The sequence below is a fragment of the Hylobates moloch genome, unplaced genomic scaffold (assembly GCF_009828535.3).
Source record: "Hylobates moloch isolate HMO894 unplaced genomic scaffold, HMol_V3 SCAFFOLD_14, whole genome shotgun sequence".
NCBI lineage: Eukaryota > Metazoa > Chordata > Mammalia > Primates > Hylobatidae > Hylobates > Hylobates moloch.
This window is the reverse complement of record NW_026652289.1, coordinates 9,411,914-9,433,586: the sequence shown is the minus strand read 5'-3', so window position 1 is coordinate 9,433,586 and position 21,673 is coordinate 9,411,914. Positions and strand designations below refer to the sequence as shown.

General features: G+C 56.3%; 1 protein-coding gene across 1 annotated transcript in view; it reads left to right on the top strand.

The window, feature by feature from the left end:
- Positions 1–7,896: 7,896 nt before the first annotated feature.
- The window catches only part of SIM2 (SIM bHLH transcription factor 2), a 51,358-nt gene continuing 37,581 nt past the window's right edge, over positions 7,897–21,673 (top strand). Inside the window, exons 1-3 of the mRNA XM_032176145.2 lie at positions 7,897–8,703; positions 18,001–18,083; positions 21,371–21,460. Of these exons, the coding sequence (XP_032032036.1) occupies positions 8,529–8,703; positions 18,001–18,083; positions 21,371–21,460 (348 nt within the window). The 5' untranslated portion in view covers positions 7,897–8,528. The remainder of the gene's footprint in view (positions 8,704–18,000; positions 18,084–21,370; positions 21,461–21,673) is intronic.

Genomic DNA, 21,673 nt, shown 5'->3' with positions numbered 1-21,673 from the left:
AAAAAGACGTTTACTGTCAAATAATTGTTCAAAGGAGTTTTGTACAAATATAAATTTTGTAACTTCACTTGGAGCCTTTTTTCTTTTCTTCTAGTTAGGAATTTTCTCTGTGTTTAAATTATTGCCTTTCCAATCCTCAGCTGACGTTTTGCAGCTTTTAAGGGATCGCTGTGGCTACAGCAGGAAACGTTCCTGCCCCATGGCCCAACTCAGGCCACTCAGAAATTAAAATGTTTGTGCAAGATAATGAGTATGAATTTCAATTTCTGGGATTTACTTTTAGAAGATCCAGCTACTGAAACTCAATCAAGAAGGGTCCAAGTAACACGCTCTCAAAGAACAGATGGGTGGAGTCAGCTCTGGAATTGTAGTACTTTTCGCAGGTGTATCTCTCCTGGAAACCACTTTCCTGCATTTGTCAGAGCTCACAGCTCCTGCGAAAATGTCGGCTAGGGATCAGGCCAAACAGAAATAGCTCTCAGTGGAGCACCCTTAATGTTGCTTAAACAGGGAGGTATTTTCTGGTCAATTACCTTAAGTAGACTCCAATAAACGCGAAAATTATTTTTGCATGTGTAACAATAGCGCTTATCTTTTTCCTTCCCCGGCTCCCAACTATCCAGGAATAAAGCGAATTCACACAGGAGTATTCCAGGACTCACAACCTTGTTTAGATTGTTTAAAAGGAATTGGAGGCTGTGGCTTTCCATCCAGTGTCGAGAGCTCCCGAGCAAGTCGAACGTGGCGCTGGCTGCTTAGCCAGAGGAAGCCAGCGTCTACCTGTGTCACTGAACGGCGCTCCTCCCACGGCGACACCTCCGTGCTCTTTTTGCTTGTATTTATTCAAAAATTAGACTTGTCAATAACGCAGGGCCTGGCAAACAGGAGGACCTCTCCAAAATTAAATGCAAGATTGAACATAGGTCTCTCACATCATAATACAGTGGTTTAATTGGCTTCCACCGGGGGAGCGGAATAGCACTTGCCAAACCCCTTTGAGCCCTGCGCACACTCGCACCACCACCGCCTCTCCCATAAAGAGAAAAGCCACCGGAAGGGTCTTCTGACTGTGCAAATCTGTGTGCCCTCCCGAGGAAGGCGCCCGAGGGCTCACTCTACCTGGTTCAAAAGCTTGTGGGAGAGAAGCACCGAAAAGAATTCCGTTGTCAGGTTAGATAAAGTCTTTGTCTACACTCGCAGGATGGAAAGGGCGATGGTGCAATCACCGAGATTATTTTGTTTCCGTCCTCTAAAAAATGAAGAGGGGACTGGAGTCGGGACCAAAATTATTCGTAGACTGCACGGTTTGCAGTCACCCTGAAGTTACCAGCAGCCGATGCTCTCTCCAGGGAAAATATTCTTGAGCTGGAAAAGGTGCTAATTTAAAGTCTTTCGTTTTACACGAAAATGTGCTGCACTCTTTGACTGCTCTGGAATTTGCTCTAGCACCTAGAAGGAATTCTGGCTTAGGGCAGGGGCGAGGGACAGTGGAGGGCGTTGGACCTTCTTCCGTAATCGGGACAACTCCAGGTCTCCCCGGAGAAGGCTGAGTCTCCAGAGCGTGGATTCAGATCAGGACTCTTGTCTAAGTAGGCGAGAGCTGGGGATACCGCTGGGGGCTTTGGTGAAGCTAAGAAAGCACTGGTTTCTTATTCTCACCAGACATCTCAACACCCACGTGCTCTGGGGCTCGCAGTCTCTCGCCCGCCCCACGCGGGCCCCAGCCCTGGTCCTTACTCCCAGCGCGGGAAGAATCTGGGGAGAGTCGGGGCGGAGAGGGGGCTGATCGGAGAGTGGGAGGGACGATGGGAGATGGGCAGAGGCTGCCCGCGTCAGGGCCAGGACAGACGTCCGCGCGGCCCCAGGCACTCACTTGAATGTCACGCAAGTCACCCCAACACCGCACAAGACCGTGGCGGGGTGCACACCGAGCCCCCTACCTGCGGTGTGGGCGCGCACTGAACGACCCCTTCTCCAGGTGCGCGAGCCGCTCCGGCGGCGGTGCACACTGCGCCCCCTTCCGCCCACCCGCCTGGCCTGCGTTTCTAACCACACGGGCGATCCTGAGACTTCGCGCAAAAGGCAGGACCGCGACTCCCAATAATTGTATCTCCGAAATAATCCCCTGCTGAGCCGGCGCCCAGGGCCGGGGGTGGAGTCCCGGCCTTTTGTGGAATTAAGGAGACCTCTGGGGACCGGGAAGCCTGCCCCTGCGACCGTTCCAGCAGCCCCTGCCGCGTGCGTGCCCGAGTGTGGCCCGCAGCTCCCAAAGCCCAGGTGTGTGTGGCCTAGGGCGGGGAGAGTTGGCGACCCGGGCCCATCACCGCCCCAGTGCCACCGCCCCAGTGCCTGACCAGATGGAGTGCGGTCCCTACGCCCGGCGTGGCCCCGCCGCCGCTCAGATCTGAAGTCTGGCTTTCGCTCACCCTGCGCGGCGGAACCTCTGACCCGGAGCAGCTCTGGGCCGAGGGCTTCGTCTCCTCCTCCTGGAAGGAATGAATGGGCTCCCCGACGCACACCTCTCAGAAAACTCACCTTTCACGCTGACCTTCAAAAGAAAAGAAAGAAAGAAAAAGAAAAATCCGCTCGAAGCGGGAAAATGTCCACGCCCGGGTTTGGGGTGGACACGCGCCCCGGCCTGGCTGGAGGGGCCAACCCAGCGGGGCCTGCCTGCCCGCCGGCCTTTCTGTAACTTTCTCTCTTTAAACCTCCAATGAATGAATGTGCCTCTTCTTACAGATTTGTTTAGATTAGGGAGTAGATTCCTCGCTGATAGCGTTGCTTTGCAAATAGACCTCCTATATTATTCAAACCAAACGAGTTTGTGTCTTTAAAGGACTATAGCAGCCCCATTCTATAGTAAGGGTTGGCTATCACAATTATTATATGCTTAGGGAAAAAAATGTAAGCCCCGTAATTTGTGCTTTTCTTGATGTACAGAAAGGTTTACCTTAGGTGGGTAGATTTTGTTTTGTTTCTTAAATGGGATTTTTTGGTTCATGTCTTTGAAGGGCTGTTTCGCGACGTCATTAATGAACTAATCGGTTTTCAGATTTCAAGATGGTGTGTAATTGATGTAACCACTGAGGAATTTCAGTGCACACCAGACTAAGACTCTTCCAGCGCAGGGGTTTCCAGATGCTTCTTGGGCCCTCTGGAAGCCATGGGGATGTTTCCAGACCGAAAGGAGGGCTTTGCTGGGGAGCAGATGTGCTGCCTCTCCCCGACACAGGACTTTGAGGCCATATTTCTGTTAAGCTGGACCGAGAGCCCTCTGGGAGAGGGAGGCAGGTCGTAGGGGGCGGGGTGAGGGGGAGCGGGATGAGGTCGGCGCTGGAAGCTGGGCTCCCTTATCCTTGTCCTTTTCCCCAGAATCCATGGTCAGGCCTAGGGAGCCACCCCTGGGTGCTCGAGACGAGTCCCCACCCTCACTGAAGGTCAGTCACTGGATGTCTGTGTGCATCGTAAGGGGCCCACCGAAGTCCGGAAGCCTTCTCAGGGACCAGCAAGAAAGAGGAGCAGGCTTGGGAGACAGGGAAGGAAAAATGCAGGGGAAAGGGCTCACCCCTGGACCCCAGGTAAAACTAGAAGGAACGTGTGGCAACCCAGGTGCAGCGTTGGTCGCTCACTCAAGGACTTTGCTAGTCCCTATCATTAATTAGTTAATCACTATCATTAACTACCAAGGACACCGTTTTCATTCCCCTAAAAGCGTCACCTTGAGGGGAGTGGAGAAGTGGGCAGCAGCTATGCAAATCCTGGGACAGGAGGCACTGCCTGGGGACCCTCTCTTGCTCCCAATCCCAGAACCCAAAGTTATCCCGGACAACCAAGTCCAAGCACATGAACCAAGACGCTCAGCTTCAGGCAGCTCCTTGCCCCAACAAGCGGCCCAGGAGGTGGACATTATCCCCCACCCCGGGGATTCCTCCATCCCTCCCTCCTCTCTCCTGTGGGAGAGAGAGCTGTGGTCTCCCAGTTGGGGGTGATGGCTCTGGACTAATGGGGTCTCTAGACCCAGGGCACAAAGGCTGATCTGCCAGGGGTTACTGCATGTAATGAGATAATCAGACATGTTGACCAACCTAAAAGAAAAGACTCTCCCAGGGAGTAACTCCCAGTGAAATAATTTATTAAAAGAAGCAAAAAAGAGACATAAATTTCTCCCTACTACTTGAGGAAACAGCAAACAGAACGAATTACGGTCTTGGCCTCTGGAGGAATAAATTATTCCCGACTTGCTCTGGATACCTGTAATTATTTGTAAGCAGTGGGTAGTAATACTGTGATTGTCCTCCGGTCCTTTCTGGAAGTAGCAATGACCCCAAGGACAGTTGGTGACGTCTCCACAGGGTTTACACATGGAAAGGAGAAGGAAATCTTTCAGACAGCCCAGACCAAAAATCCTCCCAGCCATGAAAAGATCATATATGTGATGCTGGGCCAAGCGGACTTTTCTGGAGTAACCATATCATAACTGCGGGTGTAGACAAGGGCGTATAAACCAAATAGGCTTGAATCAACGCAGTCCTGGATTTTCTGTTGCCTCTTCTTGCTGGGGCAGTGGAAGTTCTTAAACTCCACTTCAGAGGTTGGAAATTCTTCCCCCTCCCCCACCTCCTTAGTGACAAGGTCTCTGATCTCCTGCTGCCACTGCAATAGCCTCTCCCATCCCGCGGGGAACGGCCGGGAGTTCTTCCCTTGATCTCTCGCGAAAGTCGGTTTCCGATGGGGATGGATAGCAGGTAGGCGCCGGCGCGGCCTGGAGAAGAACAGTTGAGGAGCATCTGAAGCGGAAAATCCAAGCACATGTGAGGCGATCCGGGCCCGCCCCGTTCCTCTTGGGGCCTGAATTTCTTCCAGATAAGTTTCCTAATGGAACATTTCTAAGAGGTGGGGTACGAGGCGGCTTGCTCCCATGCGCAGCGGGACAGACTGCGGGTGGGGTCGCCCTGCCAGCTCTGGACCTCAATGCGTCCGACCCTCTCCACACCGCCCTTTTCCAGCCCCTAGTCTCCGTTCATTCCCTACTCTGCAGGCTCCTTCGGGGCCAGTGGGTGAACTGCCATTTCTGACAGTGCCTCGGACTCGGGGGTCGTGCGCTCCATCTCTGCCTCCCCCGTGGGGCCCGCGAGGCTGGTCCGGGCGTTCTGAGCTGGGCGTTCGGCTTTAGGCCCAATACGTGGACCAGGAATTTCTTCTCCCCGCGCCAGAAGGGAAAGACGTAGGAGGTGTCCCAACCTGCGATCACCGCCGATGCTCCTGACCACTCTAGTGAGCACCTGCCCGGTACTTTTCCATTCCAACAGAGCTTCCAACTTCATACTAACTATCCCACATACGGCCTGTGGGTATTAACTCTAAGTGTCCTTTTCGGAGGGCCCCAGGCTCCCCCTCCGGCAGGGAGAGCTCCGGGACGGTCCCTACCAAGGGCTGGGTTTCTTCCTTCACGATTCCTCAGAGGCATCCCTGTCCTTCCTACCTGGGAAACCTCGAGGTGCGGTGCCCGTGTACTTTTGGTACTTTGCATGGTGCCATCAGGGACCCCAGAGCCACAGCTGCGTGTGTGTGTGGATGTGTGTGTGTGTGCGCGCGCGCGCGCGTACGGCGAAAGGATGTGCTTGGGGGAGCCGAGTACACAACGTCTGCTTGGGCAGCTGCTGGGCAGGCGTTGGGCCTGGAGGTATCTCACACCCACGTATCTTTCAGTCTTCAAACACGGCCTTGCTCTACCTCCCATAGCGCACTTCGCACCCGCCTCGCAGACACGTGAACAGAGGCTGTCCCTGGGAAGACAAGTGCGCTTTCCCGTAAAATCCGGGAAATTTGCCTTGAGGAAAGTTTCCGTTCTTGTTACTTGTCAGGTTTCTCCCACTTCCACTTAGCCATGTTTCTGCGATCTGGGTAATCCCTTTCAAGCCCGGGAGGAATTCTCCCGGGTCCATAATTGAGGGTCGGAAGTCGTGGGGGTGAGAAATGCATTAAATCCTCCCGAAGCCCAGGAGGTGCCAGAGCGGGCTCAGGGGGCCGCCTGCGGAAGCTGCGGCAGGGGCAGGGTCCGTAGCCTCTAACCCCTTGGAGCGCCTTCTCCCAGAGGCCCCGAGCCGGCAGCTGTCAGCGCAGCCAGGAGCGGGATCCTGGGCGCGGAGGTGGGCCCGACTAGCCAGGCTTGGGCATTGCAGACCCGCGCCGCTAGCCCATGGCCCTCGGCTCAAGCCTCCGCAACAGGAAAGCGCTCCTGGATCCGAAACCCCAAAGGAAAGCACTGTTCCTCTGTGCGTCCGGCTCGCGTGGCGTCGCGGTTTCGGAGCACCACGCCTGCGAGCCCTTGCCACTATGTGGGCTCCGCAAGGGGCTAGGGACAGGCAGGGGGCGAGCCCGGGTTTGCGCACACCTTCCAGCCCCTGGAGGGAGCCTGCTCGGCTTCGAACGCCTTCGAACTTTTGACCTTCAAAGGAGTCCCTGGAAAAGGTCAGGAGCGCCTGCTGCAGGCACGGTTGCCGAAGGCCAGGCCTTCCTGGCGCAGACGAGGGACAGGGGAGGGAAGCGGATACTCAGTCGCTGTCCGAAGGCGAGTTTTCGGAGCAGCAGGCTCATGATCCCGGGCCAGTGGCGAGAGCAGTGACACCGGGAACCCAAATCTCTGCGCCCGCATCCGCGGCCCGGTGTCCTCCCGGCCCCTGCTGACCTCCAGGTCACGCACCCCACTGCTCCACGGCTCTGCAGCCTGTGGCACACGGCCGAGAGTCCCCACATGATCTCGATGCCAAGGTAAGGAACTGCCCTGCGTCCTCTGAGCCTGTCTCTGGCCTGGGGGGGCCTGGAAAGCTGCACTCCTGGAAGAGGTGGGGTTATGCGACCGCCGCTGCAGGGGTGCGCGGAGGACTCTGGGCCGCACACCCATTTCCAGGCTGCAGGAGCTGGACAGGGGAGGGCAGAGGGGTAACAAAAAGACTCTTTAGGTCCAAAATGGCCCTGAAGGAGAGCTCCAGAATGTCCACTGGCCGCGTCTGCAACGGAGTCTTCTTTCTCCAATTGCTTTCTGCCCCATCACCATGGGCCCCACCTGCGCCACCTGCGCCCACCCTGTGACCCTGGCTCAGCGACCTTGGCCCTTAATCGCCCAACGACGATTCCTCAAAATTCCGGCTGCGCTGAATCGGGCTGCTTTTGCGGCCGCCCCAGCAGTTGGGCCCTGTTTCCGCCGGCGCCCTGGGAGAGGCCTCGCCACTCGGCTGGGCTCCATGGCCCCTCCCTTCCCCTGGCCTGAGCGCCCCTGCGGCCTCCCGTTCCTCCAGAGAAGGCGACAATCTCTTTTCACCTTAGTGTTTCGAGGACAGAAAGGGCAGAAGGGTCACTTCGGAGCCACTCACGCCGTTTCCATGTGTGTGTATAATGGCGGGGAGGGGGGCTCCTGGCTTTCCCCTTTCAGCTCTTGGACCTGCAGCACCGGGAGGGCCAGGACGCGGGACCAGCGCACCCTCAGAAGGCTGGATCCTCCCCCGGCAGGGCGCCTGGCCAACGAGTCGCGCCGCCTCCTCTCGGCCGCGCCTTTTGGTGACCTGCCCGAGAGCCACAGGGGCGGCCTTGGCACCCCTCCTTCCCTCGCCCTCCCCGCCGCCCATCCTAGCTCCGGGGTCCGGCGACCGGCGCTCAGGAGCTGGTCTCCGCGGCGCGCCGTGTGCACTCACCGCGACTTCCCCGAACCCGGGAGCGCTCGGGTCTCTCCCGGGAGAGTCCCTGGAGGCAGCGACGCGGAGGCGCGCCTGTGACTCCAGGGCCGCGGCGGGGTCGGAGGCAAGATTCGCCGCCCCCGCCCCCGCCGCGGTCCCTCCCCCCTCCCGCCCCCCCTCCGGGACCCGGGCGGCCAGTGCTCCGCCCGAAGGCGGGTCCGCCATAAACAAACGCGGCTCGGCCGCACGTGGACAGCGGAGGTGCTGCGCCTAGCCACAGATGGCGGGCTCCGGCGCTGCGTCTCCAGGCACAGGGAGCCGCTAGGAAGGGCAGGAGAGCGCTCCCCGGCCAGGGCCAGGCCCCAGCCGCCTCCGGCTCGCTCCCCTCCGCTGGGCTCCTACTCCATGGCTCCGCGGCCACCGCCGCCCATGCCGCCCTCCGGTCCGGAGGGGCCTTGCCGCAGCGGGTTCAAACACTCGGCGAAGGAGTAAGCAGCGCCTCCGCCTCCGCGCCGACCGCCCCCACGCCCCCAGGAAGGCCGAGGCAGGAGAGGCAGGAGGGAGGAAACAGGAGCAAGCAGGAACGGGGCTCCGGTTGCTGCAGGACGGTCCAGCCCGGAGGAGGCTGCGCCCCGGGCAGCGGCGGGCGGCGCCGCCGGGTTGCTCGGAGCTCAGGCCCGGCGGCTGCGGGGAGGCGTCTCGGAACCCCGGGAGGACCCCGCACCTGCCCGCGGCCCACTCCGCGGACTCACCTGGCTCCCGGCTCCCCCTTCCCCATCCCCGCCGCCGCAGCCCGAGTGGGGCTCCGCGGGCCTGGAGCACAGCCGGGTCTAATATGCCCGGAGCCGAGGCGCGATGAAGGAGAAGTCCAAGAATGCGGCCAAGACCAGGAGGGAGAAGGAAAATGGCGAGTTTTACGAGCTGGCCAAGCTGCTCCCGCTGCCGTCGGCCATCACCTCGCAGCTGGACAAAGCGTCCATCATCCGCCTCACCACAAGCTACCTGAAGATGCGCGCCGTCTTCCCCGAAGGTGAGGCCTCAGGTGGGCGGCTGGGGACGCTGGGGAGCCCGGCGGCCTCGGCCCAGGCGGGAAGCGCAAGCCAGCCCGCCCAGAGGGGTTGCCACGGCCTGGCGTCCAGAGCTGGGGCGTCTGAGGGAGGTTGCGTGAGGGTCTTCGGCTTCGGCGCTGGCTTGGGGCGAGGGGCCAGGGCCTTGGCGGCCCAGGCGACCAAACCCTCTCCTGGCCAGGGCTGGGTGAGGGCGAATTACGAATTGTTCCAGGGGCAGGCAGTCCCCCGACCCTGACGGCCAGCGAGTTCTTTCTGGTTTTCTGCTTTCTCCCTTTCCTCCTTCCTTCCTTCGCCAATGCATTCTGGTTTGGTTTGGATTTTTTTCTTTCTCTCTCTCTCTTTTTCTTTCTTTCTTCTTTCTTTCTTTCTTTCTTTTTTCTTTCTTTCTCTTTCTCTTTCTTTCTTCCTCTTTCTTTCATTCTCCCCTTCCTTCCTTCCTTCGCTCTCTCCCTCCTTCCTTCCTTTGCTAATGCATTGGTTTGTTTTCTTTCCTTTTCTGCCTTCCTTCCTTTCTTTGGAAGTTCACCCAGGTTTTGTTTTGCTTTCTTTCTTTCCCCATGCCTTCCTTTCTTTATCCCTCCTTCCCTTCCTTCTTTTCTTTCTGCAATTCCCTTTATTTTTCCTTCATTCCTCCCTCTTTTTTTCTCTTCCTGGAGAAGGTGAAGGAGGGTCAGCTTCAGGCGCTGCGAATCAGCGGGGGTCACGGTGAGGCCCAGGCACTGCAGGCTGAGGCCACAGAGCGAACACTTGTGCTGAGCCGGGCCCTCTCGTGAGGCTGGGGTGCGGGAAGTCAGGGCAGGAGAGACCCGCCCCCATACCCGGTTGGTGAGCTGAGATCCGGTTGAAAGAGAGGGGGCCGATTAATTCGAAAATGGCAGACAGAGCTGAGCGCTGACGTTCTTTTCAGGATTGAAAATGTGCCAGTGGGCCAGGGGCGCTGGGACACGCGGTCCCGAAGACTCGCAACAGGAAGAAATGGTGGCGCGCTGGGTGGGCTGCCCCGCCGTCCACGCCGGCTGCCGCTGGTGACAGTGGCTACCCGGCCAGGCACCTCCGAGCAGCAGGTCTCAGGAAGGCCTGGTCACCACAACGCTCGTTTTTGGCGTCCCAAGCGTTCCGGGCCGCGTCTTCCAGCGCCTCTGCTCCCAGCGGGGTCGCTGCGGCCTAGCCCGAAGGATTTGACTCTTTGCTGGGAGGCGCGCTGCTCAGGGGTCTGATGGGTCCTCTGGGCCCAGGAGCTGGGAGGGCTGCGCCGGCCTCTGGAGCCCCGGGAGCCAGTGCCGGGATAGGGAGACAACTTCCGCCGCAAGGCGCCGGACGGTCGGTGCAGAACAGGAGACAGGTGTCCCTAGGCCGCAGGGCGCCTCCATAGCGCCATCCCCACCAGGCACTCTACTCGAAATCGGAAAGCTCGACCGTTTGCATTCGCCGCTGCCAAGCCTGTTATTTGTGCTGGTCGCTGGGTCTGGAGCTGCGCTTCTCGGCGCCTCCCTGGTGGAGCGCAGAAGGCCGGTCTGCAAGCGCGGCCTCCAGCCCCGCGGCTCCCCGGCCCAGGAGCCAGGCGCGGGCTGACCCGGGAGCACCCGGCAGCGGAGGGGGCTGGAAGCGGACCCTTGGCCTCTCCTGTGCCACCCGGCCCTACCGCGCGGCCACGGGGCGCTCTCCTCTCCGGCGCAGCGGTCCTTCAGCCCAGCGCAGGTTCCTCCTTTTCCTACTCGGAACGTGGCAAAGATACCCCAGTCCCAGCCCCTCCAGCTGAGAGCTGTTGCCCAAGGTGGTCGCTACTTGTCTGCTTAAGGGTGACCCGTTGGCAGAGAACTAGGGATGATTCCACTCCGGTTGATGTTTCAGGGGAAATTAAAAGAACATTCGGTTTTATGAGTCTCCTTCCGGGGAGGCGTGGTGGTAACTGGTTTGCTGGGATGAGTCGTTTCTTAACCGCATGCAACAAAGCAGGTGTGGAATCCGGACAAGAGGGCGCTCACTGCCTTCTGCCACCTTTGGAAATAGAAAAAGCCTTCGAAGAAACAATCCAAAGATTAAGTGATTTGTGGTCAATGATTTCAGTTAAGCCAGAAATTAGTAAGGGAGGACTGAGAAAACACGGCTGCTCAAAAGCTGTTCGCTGTTTGAGGGATTTCCCGGAGAGCCTGTTAAAAGCTGCGAAGTGGTGGGTGTACCGCTTAGCCACCTTTAAACCGGGTCTGTGCGTTCTGGCTCTGAAAAGCAAGTCTCCAGGCATTTGGGCTCAGAATTGCAGGGCCCTGAGTTTGGGCGGGGGTGGTCCTTCTGGGGGTCAGGCTTTGAGCATCTTACACTGGTGGCAGGTTTGGGAGCTGTTGAGGGGCTTCCTGTGTGTCCTTTGGGAGTGACCCTGGAAGTTGGCACTCTGGAAGGGAGCTGTTTGCCCCTAGAGTTTTGGAAAGAGCCCTGAACCTGTTCGGTCCCCCTCGGAAAGGAAGGGAGCAGTGGCTTAGTCCCTCCCTCCCCCATTCGTGCAATGCCTGGGGTAGGGGTAGACCTGGAGCGGGTGGACACACATATCCTTGGAATTCGTCAGGACAGCTGCTCCCGGGCCTTGGCCCTCAGTCAGTCTGGGGCTGAGGAGTAGGGAAGCTGGGAGCTTGGGGCGGAGGAAGAAGATGCGTTTAGAAAGACCTCCATTATGCGAACTGGAGTCCATTTATGCAAACTGGTCACCCTTCCAGTAGCTCCAAAGAGTGGCAGTGGAGTGGCATCTTGATTGATTTAACCTCTTCTCAGGGAAACTGGGTCTGCAAGGGAGGATATGGCTGCGGGGTTGGAATAGGATCTGTCTGAGCTGCCAGGGTCAGAGTGGTGGCCCTAGGGAGGTTTTAGGGCCAGGGTGGTCCCGGGCTGTGGCAGGGGCTCTCAGATCGCCTCAGGCTCTCAGCTGCAAGGTGAAAAATACCATGAGGAATTGATCCGCCAAGGGCGGTCTTGTCTCAAAGCAAGTGGATTGCTGGGGTAAAGAATCTAGAGACCAGCTTAGGACCCTGGGAGAAAAAAAAAAAAAGAATAGCATAGTCCTAAGGAACTATGAGGATCACCAGATTAACCCTTCATACATGGGGAAATTAAGGCCAGACATGACACAGGACTTTCCCAAGGCCAGTTGCTGCCACTGCGGTCCTGTGGGGCATGTTCTTACTCCACTGCACCCAGGAGGCTGCCAGCCTCTGTTCCTTTTAACATAGATCTCCTCAGTTGTTAAGACAGAAAGAGGAACTCAGAGGGGTCCCTGTGTGTAAGGCAGAGGGAGACCACCAGAACCAGGGTAAGCACCCCACTTGGTAGCCAGTTCAAGGCCTTAGGGATGCTTTCAACATTTACAGCCAGGTTTGAGGCCCCATTGTCATGCTGCGCTACTCGGCCTTGGTCTCCTTGTCTGTAAAATGGGCCCATTAGCAATGCACAGGGTTGCTGTGATGAAGGGTGAGGTCCCACAAGCAAAAACTGTGCAGTGAAGGGGGAATCGTAAGTGTTGTTCCTACGCCACTCACCCCTTCCTGTGAGCTCCCCATATTCCCTGGCCCAAAGGAGTCTTGAATGGCAGGGATGGAGGACTCCCTGCCTGGACTTTGAAGACCCCTGCTTTCTGGGTGACCACCTTTTCTCCCCTTCGACAGTGAACTAATAAATTGGAGGTAGACAGGGCTGGGAAGAGGACAGGAGAGCAAGGCTGACTTTGGACATGGGCTCGAAATTGAAAACCTGATGAGTCTTGGAGGGTGGTTAAGATAATCTCGGGGCTGAGGCAGCACTGAGGCCTGATGGTCAGCCGGCCCTCCCCAAAGTGTGGCCCTCCGTTCTGGAGATAGGGGCTTTGGAAACTGCGAAAGCATCCTGGCAGGCCAGCTCTGGTTGCTCCCTGGCCATAGCTGCTCTGACTACAGGCAGCAGGACGCAGGTCAGCCTCTGCCCATCAGAGGTCAGAGGCAGGGCCTCCAGCACCAGACTCAGCAGTGCCACTGCAAACCTGGCACAACAGACTGGTCCCAGGACCCAGCTCAGTAGTGAAGTTGGAAACCAAGGTTGAGTCTCCCCATCTCCCTTTCCCCAACCCGAAAGATCCAAGATGGGTGTGGGTGAAAGAAGGAGAAGGAATTGCTACTCCAGAAACTCTCATTCGCCCACACAAAAAGAGGTGGGGTTCAAAGTCTGAACTCTTCCAGTGCCTGGGTGCCTTTGGGTTTAAATTCAGCTGCAGGTGCCCCCAACACCACTTCCACCTGAGCACGCCACGAGAAGCCAGGCTATCTTAGAAATTGTTTCCCGGAATCAAAGCGACTTGATTTGGAGAGTTGGGTGAGGAGAAACTCACCCCTATACCCGTCAGGGCGTCAGAGATGTGAGGCAATTCTCTACCTCCGCTGGAAAAAGTGCACATTTATTAAAGATCGACTGTTTAACACAACAACGTAGATTTTTTACAACCCTTTCCCCATCTCTGCTTTGAAGCCTGCCAGGCTGCAGCTGGGGATCCAGGAGGGAAAGCCCGCAGGCGCAGAGGGGACAATCCGGGAAGTGGTAAAGGGGACACCCAGGCACAGGGCCTGTGCTTTCGTTGCAGGCGAGGAAGTGGAGCGCGCGCTACAGATTCAGCGCGGGGCTAGAGGAGGACCTGGATCCCTGAACCCCGGGGTGGAAAGGGAGCCTCCGGGCGGCTGTGGGTGCCGCGCTCCTCGGAGCCAGCAGCTGCTGGGGCGGCCTCCGAACTCCCCAGGTCTGGGCACGGGCAGTGGGGGCACCGGGCCTTCTGTCTGTCCTCAGAATAGGTAGGATACCCGCGGGCGACAGGCCCCGCCAGGCTAGAAGCCTCCTTCCCTGCCCCTCCCCATCGGCCGCGGGAGGCTTTCTTGGGGCGTCCCCACGAACACCCCCTTCTCACTCGGTCCCCAGTTTGGAAAAGGGCGCAAGAAACGGGCTTTTCAGGGACCCCGGGGAGAACAGGAGGGCCCCGAGGCGGGAGAAGGATTGAAGCGTGCAGAGGCGCCCCAAATTGCGACAATTTACTGGGATCCTTTTGTGGGGAAAGAAGGCTTAGAAGCTCAAGCTATAGGCTGTCCTAGAGCAACGAGGCGAGAACCTGGCCCCAAACTCCCTCCTTACGCCCTGGCACAGGTTCCCCGCGCCTGGTGTTCCCAAGGGAGCCCCCTGAGCCCACTGCCCCTGCAGGTGGTCGTGCTGCGGCTTCTGGGTCGTAAACGCTGAGGTCGGGGGTGGAGGAGCTGTAGAGGCTGCCTGCGCAGAAAGCTCCAGGATCCCAAAATGTGCTTGCGTGGAGCAGGGAGCGGAAGAGGCAGCCGGTCCTCATCCTCCTCTCCCGCCACGCACATATCCTTCTTGACTTTGAAGTGGTTTGCAATCCGAAAGTGAGACCTTGCGTCCTCAGATGGCCGGCAACGCGCCAGAGGTCACGCTCCCCAGAGACACCCCTCTCCCCTCCCCTCCCCCAGCTCCCCCTGGGGCGGGTGGTAACTGGGGGAGGAGAAGAAGCAGGCAGGGAAGGGGTGGGAAAGCCAGAGAGGGCGGCACAAAGTGATGGCAGCCCGGCAAACACCGGGGCTTCGGGCTGGGCCGCGCTCGTTTAATCCCACAAAAATCCCATTTTGAAGGTGAGAAATAGAGGTTAGAGGTCGGGCCCTTCTGGAGATCAGACCGAGGAGACGGGCCCAGCTGGCGTCTTAAAGCAAGGAGGGGGAGTCGGGAGGAGGTGAGACCCCTGCACCCAGGTGGGGGCTCCCAAACCGTTCTGGATTTTCCACACTCCCAGGTCCGATTTTCCATGGAGGGCTGGGATTAGGGACCGGCACCTTCTTGTTGTTAACCGCATTTGATATTCACAAGAACCCTGTGAGGAGACTTTGTCACCGTTTTTAGATGCCTGAGGTTGCCGGAGGGGCAGTGAGAGAATCGTTTAACCTGGTGTTCCTACCACAGTCCAGGCCCTGTGTCCTGGGCTGGACCCACAGTCCCTGCCACCACCCAGAGGAAGGCGCGAAGCTGGCTGCCTCCTTTACAGGTCTCCCTTATGAAGGCGGACGGCCACCTCACAGTGCAGGAACTATCTCCCCGTTTGCTCCCAAATAGTCTTTTTGGTGTGGTGCTGTTTATGGTCTGTGACCTGCATCTGGAGTACCCCCAGGGCCAGCTTCGGAAGAGGAGGGATCACTTGGAGGCAGTGTCTGTAGTGTGAGGAAGGAAGACAGGCTGTGGGACCAACATGCACACACTCCCAGGTGCTGGGGGGCAGGGAGGAATGAGGCGCTGGCTCCCTTTCCCTCCATTTCTCCCTGGGGGTCCCAGCAACCTGGCCATCCCTGACTTCCAACAGCACAGCGTCCCCACAGGTCCTGCAGTGCTCTGCAGGGGTACAGGGAGCTCCCCTCCCCCCAGCCCCAACCTCACCTCCCTCACCCCCACCCCACCCCCACCCCTCCGGCAGGAAACCACAGGCTGGGTTGGGGACCCCTGGTGCTCCAGGAGAGCAGTGAGTGCTGGGAGCCGCTAACCCCGAGGCGCCTAGCACAGACTCTTCTCACCCCTTATTTTTGAAATAAAGCCCTTCCTTAGGTCCAGATAAGGGCCACCTGCTCAGTGCCTCACTTTCGTGGGAGTGTATATCACTTTACAGTACCAAGACAATTTTCGTTTCGTTACAAATCTTTATTTAGTCTCTGCGTTTAGACTAAAGTAGATTTTTATGGGCTGAGTGAAAAAACCTCGCCCGCATTGGTTTCTAATGGAACAGCTGGCAGCGCCACCGCCCCAGGGTGGGGTGGCCTAGAGGCAGGGGTGCTTGGGAGGAACATCTAGCACCAGACCACTTCCACCAGGTGGGAAAGGGACGTTTGCTCCAAATCTCCGCCGGCAAAGCAGAGGCTTTGAGGAATTACAGAAAAACTATAATGATCTAAAAGAGAACAAGTTATCTTGAAGTGTGCGGGCATTTGAATTATACAGAAAATTGTCCCGTGTGCCCAATGCACTTTTGCATGTAGAGCCAGGGCCTTTGAGGAGGCTTTCAGGAGATCCCGGGCAGCGGAGTCTGGTCTGGAGTTTCATTTCCGTAGGTGCAGATTTCTCCCCAAGTCTTCCCGCCATGGGCTTTGCAAGAAGCCAGGGCCGAGAGGCCACGCTCACCGTTAGCACTGCACAGGGCAAAGGTGGCTCCAGGACAACTGCCCAACCCCAGGAACGACCCAGCAGCAGAGAAAAGGACAGCTGCCAGGGTGCGTTTGTCCCTTTTTGGAAATCAGAATTCCTGGGTCCTTAGTAAAGTCTTACTTCACCAAATCCCAGGACCTTCACATTTTGGTTCTTGCCATTGCTGGTTAAACAGTTGTAAATGCTGCCGCCACGAGGCCTGGGAGGAAGGACCTGCTGGTGAGAGCAGAGGGAGTGCTGCTGATCTCGGTGGTGATGTGGGGTGAGCGTGATTTCCCGAGATTAAAAAGCCACCACTGCCCCTGTGGTGGAGGCTGGGGGCCCCCGAATAATGAGCTGTGATTTTATTCCCGGGATTGTGTATGTGGAAATTAGCCACCTCCTCAGCCAAGATAAGCCCCTAATTCCTTGAGCCCAGGAGGAGAAATTAAAGGTCATCCCTTTTTAAACTGCGGAATAGTTTTTTTTTTTTTTTTTAACTTTTTTTTTTTTAAGTTTTTATTTGCCGAATAGGGAAGGGTTTGCGAAGCCGCTGCCCTGGGCCGAGGTGCATTTTACGCTTCCAGAGGTCGAGGCCTCCAGAGACCGCGATGCCCAGGGCGTTCCCGGGGAGGCTGAGAGACCCAGCGTGCTCTGGGTGACTGCACGGCGATTCCTCGGGAACCCACTCGGGGCTGCCCGCTTGGAAGGGCTTTGCGGCCCCGGGAACGGTCTCCGGGATCTCCATGGCTGGTCAGGTTCCCCGTCCCTCGTATCCCGCGCTGCCCGGGGGCTCCTGCCTGGTTCGGTGCTCGCGGCACCGCACGCAGGCCGGCAGTGGGGGGCTGGGGCTGGGCCTGGCCCGCAGTTCCTGGGGTGGGGGGCGAGCGTCATGGGTTGGGGCAGGGGACGCGCCAGCAGCGCCCGCAGCTCGTCCCGCAGGGGTCGCAGCCAGGGGTCGGGCGCTAGGCTCGTGGGCCGGGAGGAGCCGGGCGCGTTGTCCTCCGGGGAGGTTGGGGTGCAGGCTGTGCACCGACCCTCGCCATCTGGCGCTGCAGCCACCAGCCGCAGCGCTTAGTGGAGGGTCTGCGGCCAGGCTCCCGGAGGAAAGATTCCGGGGAGGGCTCGGGGGTTGTCCCAGCTCGCGCTAAGCGTCGCAGCCTCGCCCGGCTTTCCTGCTTCCTTGGGGTGTGCAGGGGAAGCCTGGGGTCTCGCGGGGCGCAGCAGTCAGGCCGAGGGTGTAGCAGGAGGGGAGCCCTGACAGGCAGGGCCCTCTTTCCCCTGGGGCTCAACACTGGTTAGTAGATTTTGCGGAGGTGGCGAGGAAGGGCAGGAGGCCTGCTGAGCGGAGGAGTCGGGGGATCCCTAATTATGTGACAAGAGACCCTTTCCAGTCCGGCCTGTGGCCCATCCCTCTCCCACCGCCGGCAGATTGGAGTCTGGTCTCGGGGAGCCCCCAGGTAAACCCTTCTCAGGCAGAAGGTTTCGGATTGGAAAGAGGACCGCGCTCGCGGGGCGCCTGTGAGAGCTGGGAAGCCCGAGGGGTAGCGCGTAGGGGGTTTTTTATGCGGGGGTAGCTGCCTCCTGGGCGGCGGGGACTTTCTGTCTCAGCCTGTCTGCCTTTGGGAAAACAAGGAGTTGCCGGAGAAGCAGGGAAAGAAAGGAGGGAGGGAAGGAGGGTCCTTGGGGGAATATTTACGGGTCAAATCGATATCCCCGTTTGGCCACGAGAATGGCGATTTCAAAGCAGATTAGATTACTTTGTGGCATTTCAAATAAAACGGCAATTTCAGGGCCATGAGCACGTGGGAGACCCGCGGGAGCTGTGGGCCTGGCAGGCTCGCACGGGCGCCCGGGCTGCCGGCCGCTGCGGGGATTTCTCCCCCGGCCTTTTCTTTTTAACCGAGGGCAAAGGGGCGACGGCGAGAGCACAGATGGCGGCTGCGGAGCCGGGGAGGCGGCGGGGGGACGCGCGCGGGACTCGTGGGGAGGGCTGACAGGGTGCAGGGGTTCCGCGTGACCTGCCTGGCGCCGAGGCATCGGGCTCGGCGCTGCAGTTTACTGATTTGCGTTTTTCCCTCGTCCAGGTTTAGGAGACGCATGGGGACAGCCGAGCCGCGCCGGGCCCATGGACAGCGTCGCCAAGGAGCTGGGATCGCACTTGCTGCAGGTAGAGCGGCCGCGCCAGGGGAGGAGCGCAGCCGCAGCAGGCTCCCTTCCGACCCCGCCACCCCAGCCTCCAGGCGCCCCTTCCCCAGGAGCGCCGGACAGATCCGGAGGCTGCCGGGGGCTGGGGATAGGGGTGGTCCTCACTGCGGAGGGATGGACGCTTAGCATGTCGGATGCGGCCTGCGGCCAACCCTACCCTAACCCTACATCTGCCCCTACACCCCGCCGAAGGCCCCAGGACTCCCCAGGCCACCTGAGACCTAGGCCGGGGGCGCCTCCCGAGCGTGGTCAAGTCGTTTCCAATCTCACTTCCCTCGGCAGCTTCCACCCAGCGCTTGCTCTGTGCCAGGCGCTAGGGCCGGAGCAGCAGGAATGATCGGGCCGCTCTGAGCTCTAAAGCATTCGGCCGCTGCGTGTGTGCAGGGGGCGCAAGGACGGAGAGACAGCATCAAAAATAGAATATTAACAGGGACACTTGTCCAGAGCTTACTGCAGGCCACATTCAGTTCCAGACCTTATTTGCGTCCCCCTCCCATCTAGAGTGGATTCTGGTTTTTTTATTTGTTTTGTTTTGTTTTTTGTTTGTTTGTTTGTTTGTTTTTGAGACAGAATCTCACTCTGTGGCCCAGGCTGGAGTGCAATGGCGCGATCTCGGCTCACTCCAACCTCCGTCTCCCGGGTTCAAGCGATTCTCCCGCTTAAGCCTCCCGAGTAGCCAGGATTGCAGGCACCCGCCATCATGCCTGGCTAAATTTTGTATTTTTGTAGAGACGGGGTTTCACCCAGGCTGGTCTCGAACTCCTGACCTCCGATGATCCGCCCACCTCAGCCTCCAAAAGTGTTGGGATTACAGGCGTGAGCCAACGCGTCCTGCCTGGGTTCTGTTTTTAACTCCATTTTTTTAGAGGAGGAAATTGAGGCACAGAGAGGTTAAATAACATGTCTAAGGTCACACAGCAAGGGGTGGAGGGGAGTTAACCCATTGGCCTAGCTCTAGAGCCCACCCGGATAACCAGAACTTGGTGAGGCCTCCGGGCTCTTGCTTGGTTTGGAGCCAGGTGCTTAGCGCCCCGAGCCCGGGGCCATTCACCCTGCAGGAGCTGCACGCGCCCCTGACCTCGGCTTTTCTCTGGCAGCAGAGGGGCTTTGCGGATCGGCCGGGTAGCCCTGAGCACAGCTCACCACTTCCAGGTGGGCGGTTGGCGCTGGCTGGGGACACATCCCGATCTTTCAAATGCCCTTTACAGAGCCTCATCAACGACCCGATTCATTCCCCCCCCGGCGTCATTTGTCTCTGCCATCAAAAAATGCCTACCAAGAGCTGCTCTGCATTTCCGCCCTCTATTTTGTGTTTTACTTTAAAATAATAATAAAAAAAAATGTTGGCTGCAGGACGCCATGACTTAGGTCAGCGAGTCAGCCGCTAGCTCTGCATTTCCAAAAAGCAGATCTTTTCACAACTCTCTTGCCCCAAGTCCCCTAGTGTGGTTTATTTTTTAAAATGCATGCCTGCCTTAGAGAAGACCCGGGGAATATTTGAAACCCCGAGCTTTTACAACATAAAGCGCATGGTGTGGCCGCGGCGGGTAATGGCGCTCTGGGAGCCCTGCCCAGGCGGCCTCTGCTCCCTCTCCTCCACTTCCAGCTCCGAGCTGGGTGTGTTGCAAGTTTCATACTCCTACATATTATAAGTGACACTAATATCAGGGACAACTAAGTGCTGGGGAACTTCAATGAAAACCTGGCTGGCAAAGTCAATACCCCCAGACTTCTCTATGCCACATTTCTTTAATTAATTCCGGAGTGGTGTGTGGACGGACGTCTTTGCACTTATTATACATGTAAGTGAATTAGGCCATTTGAAGCTACGAAGTCATACCCAACATTTTCCATTAAGAATATTATTTTTTTAGCTACTGCTGGCAACTTTTAGAATTTAATTATGATAATTTTCCTCTTTTCCTCATTATCCCAGATATGGCTGGTTGTGAGATACTTTTTCACTAAATGTGTCTCTTTAATGATTTTGGAATTAAGCAAGCATGCCAAATGCGCCAAGACATTTATAACTTTAGAAATTGCTGTATAGTTTATATTTTTGGAACACCACAGGTTTAGTTGGGAAAATATTTTGCAGCTGAGTTAGAAACTTGAAAGTTAGGCTTATAATCAAGATGCTGATTTTCAACCTTAGCATCGGGGAAGGTAATGATAGTTTAGTTGGCAAAGACTTTTTGCAGCAAACTGTATTTGAGACAGCAGAATCCAAGGATATCTTTCAAGATTCACTTATACTACATTCTTTTCTGCCCCATCTCTAGGGGTTGGGGGGTGGCTTAGAAAAACCAAAGGTAATCTGGTTTCAATTACATGCTGTAAAAATAGCATTTGTGGCCAGAAATTAATTTGGAATATTTTTTATGGGGGCAGCATTGTGGGTTGTATGAGTCTTTCACCAACTTTATTGCTTTTCTTTGGTTCTGGATCTAAAATATGAATGAGTAAATAAAATACATTTTCCTTTTTCAAAAATAATTTAGTCTTTTTATCCTTGACACATAAATATAATCATTACCTTTTTATTTGTCTTAATTACCTCTTATAGTTTTACTTTATTTTTGAGGGTTAGCCAACTTAGGAAAAATCAGAATTTCATTTGGGTAGTTTTCATGTTTCAGAAGTTGATACTTTTCCTCCTTGAATTTTGCAAAGGTTATTTGATCTCTTGCAAATTCTAAATAATTAATTCTGTAGACATAGTCTGGTAAAATAACCAGATATTTTGTTTTATTTTCTGGGCAGTGGTAGTGTTCGGAATTTATTATTCAAGTGGTACTTAGAGGTAACTAGAAAATTGTGGCAAATAAAGCATATGTCCTAGTGGTATAAATGACTGCCAATTATGACATAAAACGGTCTATATAGTGGTAGATTTTCCCCTAAGTACCATAGAACTCCGGATTTGTACTAAGTGCTAAAATAACCCCAAACAATAAAGCTACTACATTTAAACTGAGCTTGATAGGAATTCTCAAATGTTTTGCATGATTTTTGTGATGTGGATGTACGATTGTTTCTAAAGTGCTTTAAAAGCATTTCAGAGCCTGGCCTGGGAACTAAACCCTGGGCACTGTTTCCTACAGTCCTTTTTAAGACCCTGAGCTTCATTTTTGCATTTAGCAAGCATGTGTTGATGGTCATATTTGATGCATCCCTCCATCCCAGTGACTGTACTTTAACTCTAATGTAGAATGATCATCTCTTATTCTGACACTTTATCTTTTACAGACTTTGGATGGATTTGTTTTTGTGGTAGCATCTGATGGCAAAATCATGTATATATCCGAGACCGCTTCTGTCCATTTAGGCTTGTCCCAGGTGGGTATTGCCTAATTTTATGTGCAACCAAAATATTAAATGAAGTGACAGCAGATTTTGACAGCCTCACCCAACTTGAAAATGAGTCTAAGTGTTTGCTTTTGTGTAAGAACATAACCCCAAATTGCAAAATCCTCTTCTCAGGACATCCTGCAGGGGTTTTCTTCTCCATATTATGTTTTACTTTTTTACTTTCTTTTTCCCTTGGGGTTT